Genomic DNA, 12,819 nt, shown 5'->3' with positions numbered 1-12,819 from the left:
CATCGAGAAAGAGAAAGATGTGATGTGAGAAAACAGAGATTAATATGAGAGAATGTAAAAGGGAATAAGGAAAGTCCTGGGATGATGGCAATGGAGAGCATCGCAGGTGGACAGCCCTGAGGACAATCGACCCAACACAGATCGAGAGGACGGAAACTCCGGAAGGGTTGTACCCAGGGAACAAAATGGCACAAATTTTGGACCACTTTGGCTAGGTGGAAAGTTGGAGTGAAAGGTGTTTATAGAGCCATTGAAAGATGTGAGAAGACTTATAAAGAGATTCTAAACAAATAAAAAGATGAAGAAAAAGAAAGAATGATCAATGCTAAAAGGAACTAGGAGTTGTACAAGAAGGAAACTAATAAAATACTGGACTTGCAGTGAAGAATATTTACATAGATATAATTATGGAAATAATAAACATGGATTTAACCAACACTGTGATAAAACTGTGTTGAGCACTACAGCACTGAAAGGCAGTTCTGATGCTAACCATCAGAATTAGCACAGACGGGTTGAGGGCATAGTCCCCAACATGATGCCCTTCCTTTAGATACCAGACACAAGTTTCAGGGTCCCCAAGCCACTCACATTTCTGACCAACTGGCTACAAGTTTGGGGATTCCCATGATACACTCAGGTTGGATAATTAATTAGATCAATTCACAGAGTTTAGGAAAGCATTGTGGTTATAATTACAGTTTTACTATAAATTAAACAAATCAGGAACAACCATAGTCTGGGAAGAGACCCATAGGGCACAAGCTGGTAGGTACTGAATGTGGAGCTTCTGTATTATTGCCCTGTAGGATCAAGACACATGAGTCTCCCTGCATATTTGTGTCATCATAAACCAGGAAGCTCACCAGAGCCTTGATATCCAGAATTTATATTGGTGTCTCTTTATATAGGCATGATTGATTTAATCACCAGCCATGTGACTGAACTCCATCTCCAGCCCTCTTCTCTCCCCAGGAGGCAGGTTGATATCCCAGGGGTCAATACCCCAACCCCAGTCACATGGATGGTCTTTCTGGTATGTCCAGCCCTCATCCAGAAGCTATCTAGGAGCCCACTTTGAGTCACTCCATTAGCATAAACTCAATAAAGGCTCACCATGAACAACAAAGACATTCTTATCACTAGGGACATGCCAAGGGTTTAGAAACTCTGTTTCAGGAATTTAGGACAAAGTTCCCAAATTCCTTATTATATAATAGCATTATTAGAGGGACCAGTGTGCAGGTAGATATATGGTTTCAAGAGTCAAATCTTCATCTTCCAAAGTGAGATGTCAATAGATACTATATAAAGTGAGAAAAAAAGATCAAGTAATAACACTACCAGCACGTCATTTAAAAAAACATGGTGACAGGCCGGGCACAGTGGCTCATGCCTATAATCCTAGCACTCTGGGAGGCTGAGGCTGGTGAATTGCTTGAGCTTACAAGTTTGAAACTAACCTGAGCAAAAGTGAGACCGTGTCTCTACTAAAAATAGAAAAATTGAGGCAAAAGGATTGCTTGAGCCCAAGAGTTGGAGGTTGCTATGAACTGTGACACCAAGGCACTCTACCCAGGGTGATGGCTTGAGACTTTGTCTCAAAAAAAAAAAAATATGGTGACAAATACCAGAAGAGAAGGGGAGTGTCCACTCCTTGGAAGGAGATATTTTTATTATTGTCATTGTTTTTGCTAAAAGCCTTATAGAACTACTTGACTTATTTGACTAGGCATACATATTATCTTGACAAAAAATAGAGAAAAGGCCAGGCATGGTGGCTCATACCTGTAATCTCAGCACTTTGGGAGGTTGAGGTAGAAGGATCACTTAAGCCCAGGAGTTCTAGACCAGCCTGGGCAACATTGCAAGACCCCCATTTGTACAAAAAATAAAATAAAATAAAATTAGGCAGGCATGGTGGCACACACCTGTAGTCCCAACTGCTCAGGAGGTGGAGGCAGGAGGATCACTTGAACACTGGAATTTGAGGTTGCTGTGAGCTATGATGACACCACTGAGCTCTAACCTAGGCAACAGAGCAAGATCCTGTCTCAAAAAAAGAAAAAAAAAAAAAAGGAGGAAAGAAAAAATTAAAAGAGTACAAAAGGAAGAAAAGGGCAGGTTTGAGTTAAGTGCTCAGGAATGGGTGGGCAAAAGGAATGCTCCTGGGCAGAAACTATGGATTTGGTAAGACCTTTTCTGAGCTTTTCCAAGCAGCACAGGTGAGTGATGAGCCTGGGGAAGGAAAGCTGAGCCCACAAGGGGTCAGAGAAGGGGCAGACAGAAGAAGGGGAACCAAGGTGTTTCTCTCTGCAGTTCAGCACGCATGTCCAATGCTGCCTAGAGGTCAAATGAGATGAGAGATTTAGTGACATGGAGGTTACTGGTGATGCTGGGGTGGGGGGTGCTGTCTGGCTGGAGTGATGTGGTGGAGGTCAGGCTGGAAAGGAGAGATAGGGAGATGGGAACATAGAGAAAGAAGTTTGGCCACTGAGGGCAGGGGAGATTTGTGGGGTTATATACTTTTAAGGTGGGAGAGTCCAGTGTACTGCTGGGCAGAAGCCGACAGAGGGAGAAGATAAAGGCTGGGGGAGGGAGGGTGCTGCAGGGTGTGAGGTCTGCAGGAGGCAGGGCAGGGAAGGTGCACAGTTACCCTTAGCTTATACTTGGTCTTCTCCTCACCTGCTCACTAACCCTCACCCTCCTGCTACCTGTAGTGGGCTGCTGTCATCGCTTCATTTGCCTCAGGTTACCTGGTGGCAGGAGGTCCCAGGATGATTCTGCCTCCAAGTGGGGTTCCTGTTGCTATATTTGCTCCTCTCATGACCATGAATCACACGTGACCCTCTCTCCCAAGCTACTAGGCTGGCAGTGAACCCACCAGAGTGCAGGCTTGCCCCAAACTCCAGTGACTGTGGGGGCCAGGAAGAAACTAAAGTGGGACAAAGGTGCCACCTGTGAGAAAGTAGTGTGATCAGGGAGACAGGACCGAGGGGCTCTTACTCCCTCTAGGGGGGCATCCCTGCTGCACGGGAGGAGCACCTCTCTGACCCTGGATCTTTGATTTTTTTCAAGAGAATCTGAGCATCTGGATTTGAATGTGAATTCTCTAGATTAGAGGTCTGTGCTCTGAGGATAGGAAAGCAAAGCGGTGGGATATTGATATAGTGGGGAAGGGCTCCCTGGGAGGAGACCCTTGACCCAGGCAGGAAGCAGCTTGGCAAGTCTGGAGAGGCAAGGGTGGTGGAGGTGGGAGGGCCCGACCACTGGTCTTGGCTCCAGGAAGGCAATAGGGGGTGGGGTGTGGGGAGAGCTCAGCTCTGCCAGTTCACAGGGTGAACTCCATGAATGGGCTGTTTGCTCCATGAGGCTCACAGCCCACTGGCTCGCTCTCCCAGCCCTTGCCAACCCAGGGGTCCAGGAGCAGGGCTCCAAGGTGTGAACAGGGATGGCCTCTTTAGGGCCCGCTCTGGCCCAGGGTAGCGCCTCCCCATTAACTGAGTACCATTTAATTGAGAGCTAATTAGCCACAATTTGTACCCTGGCCAGCGGCGCCCTGAGGCCACGCCTGCCCTTCAAGGGGTGGCAGGAATCCGGCTGGGAGCCCCGCAGATACTCGAGCGGCTACAGTCGCCAGCCGTGGCGCGTGGACACGCGCACCAGGGATGCAGCACAGCGTGCGCTGCGCTCCTCGCCAGCTGCCCGGGACGCACGCAGGGCCCCGCATCCTCTCCCCCGGCCCGGGTGAGTGGCCGGGCCGGGAAGGGTTAAGCCCACCGAGCTGCAGCGGCCTAGAGCGGCGGCGGCGGGGGCCGGGGCGCGGGGGCGCGGCGGGCGGCAGGGGCGGGGGACAGGATGCGGATGCCGGGGGGACTTCCTGTGCCGGCCCCCGCGCCCCCGCGCCCCCGCCCCCGGCCCGGCCCGCGGCCCGCACGGACACACGCACGGGCGGGCGGGCGAGCGCAGGTGGACCCGGCCTGGCCGCGGCGCCCGCCCCCCGCCCTGGCCCGCGCGGCCCGGCCCGGCCCAGGCCGCCCGCGGGCTCCGGGCACCTGTGGCCGCTGGCCACGGAGGAGCCGTGTCACCGGGCCACCGCCCACCTGAGCCTGGGCCACCCCGCGGAGTCGACCTCGGGGGAACGGCCAGGACCCTGCTGCCCTCTATGGTCCCGCTCGGCTATCCCTAATGCCCACACCTCTATCCTCGCCAGGGAGTCTCCACTAACTTCTGTTCGGGAGCTCCACCGTGCCCCTCTAGGCGCAGGGCGACCTTGGCAGCCCTGACGGTGCAGACCCTCCGGAGTGCCCAGAAAGCCCACCGGGTGGCCTGGCGCCTCCCTGGCTCTTTCTGGATGGAGGCGCCTCCGGAGGGAGTCAGCTGCATGCTTTGGTCTTTACCTTGCAGCCTCTGCTGACCACACCTCCCCTAGCACAGAGGCTGCTCCAGGAGCAGGAAATGCTGTACCAGGTGAGGCCCAGAGGGCTTGGACAGGATTCTGAAAAGCTAGAGGAACCTGGAGTCAGCCTGTCTGGAGAGAGGGGAGGGCTAGATGTGGGGCCACCTCTGGGCAGGCCAGCATGGACTTTCAGGAGCCCTGGACATCAGGCCATGTCAGCAGCAGCCTAATGCTGCCATGTGTTACAGTGCTCTGGACACCTGCCTTCCCAGGTAGAGGAAGTGGCACCCACACATGGCCTGCTGGTGGCCTTAAAAGACTGGATGAGCCCCCAGAGCTGACCATGGAGCCAAACAAAGTTGAAGGGAGCAGGGTGGACAGTCTCCCTTTTGTCAGAGACCTCTCCCAGATGTCCCTTCGGTGACCTCAGCTCCCCTGCCTTGTGAGGGGCAGATTCCTACAGTTGTCTCACTGAGAGACAGCTGCACAGGCTGCCCTCAGAGCCCTATGCCAAGCCAGGACAAACAGCCCTGGCTCTGTGCAGGAACAGGGTCCAGGGGCCACTGCCACCTTGCCAGCCCTGAGCCTCCAGACCATTCTCACTCCCCTTCTCTGCTGCCACCTACACTGTGCTGCTTTTGCAGTTGGGGTGGAGCTGCCAACACTGGGGTGGTCAGAGGCAGAAGTGGAGAGCCTTTGGGGGTTGGTGACACCTGGCTGGGTTTTTGCAGCACCCTCACCCATCTGAACAGCTTCCTTCCTTCCTCTCAGCACAGCTGGCTCCCTGGGATCCGGGTTTAACCGCTAGGATGGAGGTGGAGCCAGCAGCCAAGACCTTCATGCTGGAGCTGCCATGTCTTGAGGATGGAGGTCCGGGGCCCAACACCCTCTCAGGTGAGAGGCTAGGAAGGGCTGTCAGGCCCCTTGAGAATCCTTGACAGAGCCCCAGGCTTGTTGTGCCAGGAAAAGGCCTGAGGGTGGCAGGCAGCCTGCACCAGCTTGTATCAGCCAATCGTATCAGATTGAGGTCCCACTGAAAGGGGCGCCCTGGCAATATGACTGTCCCAGGCCCTAACCCCACATTTATGCTTGCTGGAACCCACTGCTCTGTGTTCCCAGCAATTAGAGGTCTCCATCGTCCTCCCACCTGGCACTGGTTCCCAACTCAAATTCAGGCACTGACAGTGTCTCTTACTCTACCTCTTTTGCCTTAGACATGGGCTCCAAAGCTTCTTTTCCCCTGTAGCCTCTAACCTTGTCCACTTTTCTTTGACCTCTGCTTCCATCTGTTTTTCTCTACCTGATTCCCAGAGGCAATTGTTGTCCTGCAGAACCTTCTAAGACCTCTCTCTCTGAGACTCACTCTGGGCAAAACTTTGCTGGTGGCCTCATTCTCAAGAGTTGGTTTCCACTCTGTACTTTAAGAGTGCTGAGCAAGGGTGGGGGAAGGGTTGGACAGAGCTTGTAAAGGACCGAGGGAATTGGAGGAGCCAGATGGGGATGTGTGGACTAAACAAGGATTTTCTGACTTGATAGATTTAACTGACAAAATCTTGGAACAGTGTACACATTAGACAAAACCTCTAACTAGGTGTTCATTAAAATGTCTTTGTTAAAAATGCTGGAATCGCTGTCCTAGAAAGTCAGAGTTGACATATGGCCAAGCACTGTGCTAGAGAAGGTTCACACAGAGGCATCATCTATCCCTGTTGCTCCCAGAGGAGGTAGGGGAAGGGAATGTCTATGAGACATTGGACTTAACGGGGGGGACAGGTTTTCATGACTATCTTTACCTGCCGTGTGTATCTTCCCAATGGGAATGAGTGTCTTTGAAAAATAAACTCACTGATCCATTAGCCTAAGAATTAGGATCTTCTGATAGCACCATAGTAATACTCTAAGTGAGAGGCTAACTATGGACACTGCACAGAAAGGGAAACCTGGTGAGGGAATCACTCTTGTTTGTGCAGTGCTTACCCTGTGCCCTACTCAACCCTGGGGCTTCACAGTTATCCTTTCTTTCTTTCTATTTTTTTTTTTTTTTGGTTTTTAATTTTTTATTATTTTTTCTTTTTTTATTATTAAATCATAGCTGTGTGCATTAATGCGATCATGGGGCACCATACACTGGTTTTATAGACCATTTGACACATTTTCATCACACTGGTCAGTTATCCTTTCTCTGAAAAGGAGTTATCCCCTTTTAAAGAAGGGAAAACTGAGGTTTCCAGACGTTAGGTAACTGGTCAGTCATCCTGTCGAAGCTATGAGTTAGTTCTTTTCATTCCCGAATCTAAACATTTACAGTCCTTAGGCAGTTTCAAATGGAGCTAGTTGTATCCTTGGTACTTTTTATTACTTTGTAAACTAATCCTGACCTGCAGATTCTAGGGAATATGCCTGGGTCCTTCCTGCTTTACCCTGGCTGATGTGGGTGTCACTAAGCTGTGAGTCTGCTGAAGGGGGTAGAGCTGCTCATCCGTAGAGGTTCATTCTGAACTGAGGACCTCCTACCTGGAACTAGGGGTCTCTCTGACACTTTGGTAATTTTTGGAGACTACTTGTGGTAACACTTCTAGGCAGCTTTATGGAAATTCTTTACTCTTTACAGAAGGTGAGTTTCATTTATTTAAGGTATGACCATGGCTGAAGCCAGAGTTTAACACAGGGTTGATGCCTTGGCCATTGGAATAGTCAGTTCACTGATTCCCACTGGATGGTGATTAAACACAAGAGACTTCTTGGGGAATGGTGTCAGGGAGACCCAGGTGCCCTTGCTTGTATCACTGCCAAGATCTAAACATGGAGTTTGTGTGAAGGGAAGCCAAGCAGAGGGGTCAGGAAGCTGAGGTCTAGTGAGGTGACCAGTAGTCCCTTGAGCATATTTTCTAAGCCACATTACCCCCCACCCTCACAGCATTTCAGTTTCAGCTGGGCTACCATTGTCATTTGTTCCAACACTTTTGGGTCACTGCTGAGAGCACGTTAGTATATAGTTGAGTGGCTGTACATGGGCAGGGAAAGGGGGCAGATTTTGGGTTCTGGATGGGAGAGCTATCTGTAAATCTTTCTCTCCTGGCTTCCTGCCATTTCTGCTATAGGTGGCAGTGCTGGCAGCGAGAGTCAGGAGGAGGAAGAGGCTCAGGAGGGAAGCAGCAGCTCACAAGATCCAGCAATCTCAGCCCCAGTAGAGGCCAGTGAAATCACTGAGGAATCCCAGATAGAACAACAGGGGTTACAGCAGTCAGAACAGTCACAGCCTGAGCAGCTACAACAGCAGCAACCACAAAACCAACTATTAGGACATCAGCCAGATTTGCAACAGCAGCAGCTGCAAGATGGACAACAGCATCTGTCTCAACTACAGCAAGAACTACAGGAAAAACACCAATCCATGCAGCATCAGGAACTGAAATCAGAACTGCAGCTAATGCAACAGCAGCAACAGTTACAGCAGCAGCAAGTGCAAGAGCAACAGCTGTTACTGCAGCAGCAAGTGCAAGAGCAACACTTGTTGCAGCAACAGCAGGAACAGGTACAGCAGCAGCAAGTGCAAGAGCAACAGTTGTTGCAGCAACAACAGGGACAGTTACAGCAACATCAGATACAACCATTGTTGCAGCAGCACCAGGAACAGTTGCAGCAGCAACAACTGCTACAACAGCAGAAACTGTTGCAACAGCAGGAACAATTACAGCAGCAACAATTCCAACAGCAACAGGAACAGCTACAGCAGCAGCAGCTACTGTTGCTGCAGCAGCAGGAACAATTACAGCAGCAGCTGTTGCAGCAGCAGCAGGTGCAGTTACAGCAGCAGCTGTTGCAGCAGCAGCAGGTGCAGTTACAGCAGCAGCTGTTGCTGCAGCAGCAGGAACAATTACAGCAGCAGCAACAGCAGCAGGAACAGTTTCAACAGCAGCAGCTGGAGCCAGAGGAGGAGGAAGAGGTGGAGCTGGAGCTCATGCCGGTGGACCTGGAGTCGGAGCAGGAGCTGGAGCAGCAGCGGCGGGAGCTAGAGCGGCAGCAGGAGCTGGAGCGGGAGCAGGAGCAGAGGCAGCTGCAACTCAAACTGCAGGAGCAGCTGCAGCAGCTGGAGCAACAGCTGGAGCAGCAGCAGCGTCTGGAGCAGCAACAGCTGGAGCAGCAGGAGGTGCAACTGGAGCTGACCCCCGTGGAGCTGGGCGCCCAGCAACCAGAGCTGCAGCTGGAATTGGTACCCACCGCAGGGGGCGGTGGGGCAGCAGTGCCCGGGGCGCCAGCAGCGGTCGTGGTGGCCCCTCCTGGCTACGTGGTGCTGCAGGAGCTCATGGTGCTGCCCACCATGACCACACCGACTGTGGTGGCCATCCCGGGCCCGGCCGGCAGCGCGGCGCTAACACCTGCGCGGCAGCGGCGGCGGCGGCGTGCCCGGGACCGGCCGACCATCTGCGGAGAATGCGGCAAGGGCTTCAGCCGAAGCACGGACCTGGTGCGGCACCAGGCCACGCACACTGGCGAGCGACCTCATCGCTGCGGCGAGTGCGGCAAGGGCTTCTCGCAGCACTCAAACCTGGTGACACACCAGCGCATCCACACGGGCGAGAAGCCCTATGCCTGCTCCTACTGCTCCAAGCGCTTCAGCGAGAGCTCGGCGCTCGTGCAGCACCAGCGCACGCACACGGGCGAGCGGCCCTACGCCTGTGCTGACTGCGGCAAGTGCTTCAGCGTCTCCTCCAACCTGCTCCGCCACCGGCGCACGCACTCGGGCGAGCGGCCCTATGTTTGCCAGGACTGTGGCGAGCGCTTCCGTCACAAAGTGCAGATCCGCCGCCACGAACGCCAGCTGCACAGCACCGGCCGCTCTCGGGGTCTTGGGTTGCTGCGCGGCAGTACCTCGCGTGCTGAGCAGGCCACAGCGGCCGCCAAGGCGCCGTAAACCCGGGAGCCACGCTGCGGGCTAGGCGAGGAGGGCAGGTGGGAAAGGGCACACGGGCGGTGGGGATGAGGGTCACAGAGGGTGATACCTTGACCCCGGTGGGAGATCTTGGTCGCTCGATTGAGACATCTTGGAATGGCCTTGGAGGAGACAGGCCTCCCTCGTCCCCCAGAGTCCCTGGAAGTATGGGGTTCATGGATCATCCTCCCAAAACCATCCGCAAGAGAAAAGCCAACTGAGGCTGAAACAGCACGCAGGGCACATTTGTTCCTCAGCAGCGGTGGCCCAGAGGGCTGCCCAGTTACAAATGAGAGCCACGGAGGAAACGGCCACAGTTCGTTACAGTTGACGCAGACTGGACACTAACCCAGGGAATCAAATACTTATCGGTGAAACGCACATGGGAAAGATGTGATCCTGGTAAAATTATTTCAAGGAGAAAAACGGGCATAAAAGGAAACTTACCTGCACTATGTTGAAAACTGATGAAGGCATTGAATTGTCCTCAAGGGCATTTGCCTTGAAAATACTTTCTAGGATGAAAGTTCATCAGGGTGGATGTAATTCTGATGAAAATGTCTGTGTTTATAAACACAGGATCGGAGTGTTCACGGGGTCAATGTGCAAATAAATGCTGGGCAGTCCTGCTCTGGGCCAAAGGTAAAACCTTCCCTCCAAGGGAACCCAGGGCTCTGGCATTGGAAACAGGTTCCTGGTCTCTGCTGCCATGCTCCCAACCCCGCTGCCTTCCCCTGAAGTCCTCGGGAGTAAGAGCTATGGCTGAAGCAGGGGAGATCTGGGGGTATTCTCCAAAGTACAGAAGAAGGACCCAGAAGGAGTCCTGGGTATCCCCGCTGTGGGCTCCCTGGGATCCACTGGCTTTAGCCTTCTCAGATACTGCCTGGCACCTTGAATCGGGCTATGATGGCAATGGGGCTAGGGCTGCCAAGCAGACCCTCCCCCAGGGAGGGGAAGAATGTTGGGGATAAGATTAGGGGCAACAGAAATGCTCTTTACCATGTTTACCAAATTGTCTGGGGCTGGAGCTATAAGAGCAACAGCAATTGCTGATGCCTTGTGGAAAAGTGGGGCATCAGGCAGCTGCTGCCACCTCTGTCCCCCAAGCACTTCCTGCTGCACTTGACTTTTCATGTGTGGCTGCTTAGTTCCTGTCCTTCTCTTCCCTCCCTGCTTCTCCTTTACTAACACAGCCTGCTACATTTTTACAAATGTGTTGGTAAGTGAGAAACAAAAAAAGAAAAATAAAATGAAGAAACTGTGTCCTATCTTTGGGTCTTCGCCTCTGGATTTTGGGTCTTGCCCTGGGGAACAGGTTTCTAAGGAAAATTGTCCTCGTTGCCCTTGAGCATCAACTTAGTGTTCAGGCTTGTTACTGAGTCTTCCTCACCCCAGAGCTACCTTCCAGCCTGAGGCCCTTGGCTGGAGAATGGACTGACTTAGCAAGACCCTCCTGGGGTCAAGGACCAGAGGTAGTGGCTTTGTAAGGATAAGCTCCATGTTGGATGGCCACTTGGAGGGGAGTCATGAGCCCGAACACCTGTTCAGTCTGAGAGTCCTTGATTCCAAGACTCAACTAGCAGATATTCTCTGGTCCCTTTTGCCATTCTTATCTCCTCCTGCCCCAGCTTTTACCTCCAGCATCTCCATCCTCAACCCTTCTTTGAAGAACAACCCTTGGGTTGCTGGAGCCCCTTTAAACCTGTGCAGAAAGCCAGATGTACCTGAGAAGTGCCTTCCCTGATGGTGGCCCTTAACCCTTTAAGACAGGCATGGGAGGAGAGTGCAAGTCAAGCTTGCCCACTTCTGGCCAGGAGGGCTTAGAGGAACAAATCACACTTGATTTTGGCTGTGGGATCCATTGAGGCATCTTCTGCAGGATTTTGCTTGGGACTGTACCTTTCCTCTTCTTCTGGTCCTTCCTTGTCCCACTTCTCTTACTCTGACACAGTAATCCTGGGAAGAGGAGTCAAAAGGTGGATTCTGGACTTGGGTCACTTGCCTATCAGGTAACAGGGACCTGCTTGTGTGTGTGTGTGTGTGTGTGTAGGGGGTCAATGAAGATTGCTTTGGCTGCTGTCCCAATAAGCAGGTCAAGCTGTAGGGTGGGAGGAGGAACTGAGGCTAATGTGTACCTTGAGCACTTAAGATACACAGTGGAAGTGGTCACTATAGGGACCGTGGGATTGGTTGGCTCGGCCGAGCACAGTTCATGCCATGATGAAGGAAAACGAGGGTTTCAGGTCCATAGTCATCAACCAAAGTCATAAAGGGCCAGTCAGAGGCCCCTGTGCAGTGTTTAGAGATTCTCATTTCTGTTAGCCAAGGATAGGCCACTGAAGATCAGGCAGAGGACCTCCTGCAAGAACAGAGAAACTTCACAGGAGGACTAGATCCATATCTGGGCCCTGATGCGGAAGGAGTTGGACCTTTTGGCTTGGATTAAAGATATCTGGGTGACAAGCTTGAGGCCACTGAGTCTCCATGTTCCCCCCAACACTCTGTGGGCCCATTTTTCCTTTCAGGGACAGCAGCTGCGTCCTCCCCTTACCTGAAGACTACACAAAGGTCTCATTGAGGCAGATGTCTTTCAAGGCAATACTTGCCTTCCGTATGGCCCGCCTCCACTTCTGTTCCTGGTTATGAGACCAATAACCAAGTTCTAATCCCAGCATGGCCTAGCTGGGGGTGCTGACTTTGGGAAAGAAAAAAAGGGATTGTTTACCAAGGGAGCTGTAAGACCTAGGTGATACATACCTGCTGGAGCCCAGACAGCATGCTGGGATGGGCCCTCCCTCCGCAAAGGAGATAAGGAATGAGCAGGTGCAGGGGCCCGGCTTACTCAAGGAGCTCAGCAGTGACTGTTCTCTGTGGGGAGATAGGGCTGGTACTGGTGGTGCTGTTATGGAACTGGACTCCCTTATGTCCATGAGATGGCAGAACCCAAGAACAGCAGTGGCCAGATGTAGTGCTTAACCCCCAGGGGCAAGATGGATGTAATTACTGAAGTGAACAGAAAGGTTGGGGTGGCTGAAACCTGAGGGGGCCTGGCATAGTATGGAATTGACTAAGGAATCCCCAGAGGTAAGAAACAGGCAGCCAACTAGCTGACTCATATATCCTCCCTATAAGGCCAAGTGGTGACCTTGAAGGCCATTTTCAGTTTCCCCAATGAGAAGTCACCATCTCTTTCCTAGCATCTGGATCTGAGCCAGTTCTCAGAAGTTATAATGCTACTTTGTGTGAGATATGTAGATAACATTGACTTCCCCAGCCTGTCCCCAAGTGCACCTAGAGCCATTTACCTGAACTGAAGGAAATGGGATGTCCAGCTTCTCCAGCAATTGCTCTGACCCTGCATGGGTGGAGGTCTGAGTCACCCATCAGAGCAGTCCCTAGACTAGGAGTGCTGAACAGTAGGATCTGGAATGGGATAATGAGGGTGAGGGGGAATATTCATAAGTGTTCTCTGCTCACAGTGGGGTTA

The 12,819-nt window shown here is 52.4% G+C and overlaps 1 protein-coding gene across 3 annotated transcripts; it reads left to right on the top strand.

The window, feature by feature from the left end:
* The first annotated feature begins 3,917 nt into the window (after positions 1-3,917).
* On the top strand, positions 3,918-10,594 carry ZNF853 (zinc finger protein 853). 3 transcript variants are annotated; one of them, XM_053557733.1, is made up of 4 exons: positions 3,918-4,470; positions 5,176-5,293; positions 7,501-7,934; positions 7,989-10,594. In XM_053557733.1, exons 1-4 carry the CDS (start codon positions 4,459-4,461, stop codon positions 9,312-9,314), a joined length of 1,890 nt encoding a protein of 629 aa, XP_053413708.1. In that variant the 5' UTR covers positions 3,918-4,458; the 3' UTR covers positions 9,315-10,594. The 3 variants fall into 3 exon arrangements, with proteins under 3 accessions (XP_053413708.1, XP_053413706.1, XP_053413707.1); XM_053557731.1 differs by having other exon boundaries at positions 7,501-10,594; XM_053557732.1 differs by having other exon boundaries at positions 5,171-5,293; positions 7,501-10,594.
* The last annotated feature ends 2,225 nt before the right edge of the window (positions 10,595-12,819 follow it).

The sequence above is a fragment of the Nycticebus coucang genome, chromosome 12, assembly GCF_027406575.1.
Source record: "Nycticebus coucang isolate mNycCou1 chromosome 12, mNycCou1.pri, whole genome shotgun sequence".
Taxonomy (NCBI): domain Eukaryota; kingdom Metazoa; phylum Chordata; class Mammalia; order Primates; family Lorisidae; genus Nycticebus; species Nycticebus coucang.
This window is presented reverse-complemented; position numbering and strand designations above follow the sequence as displayed.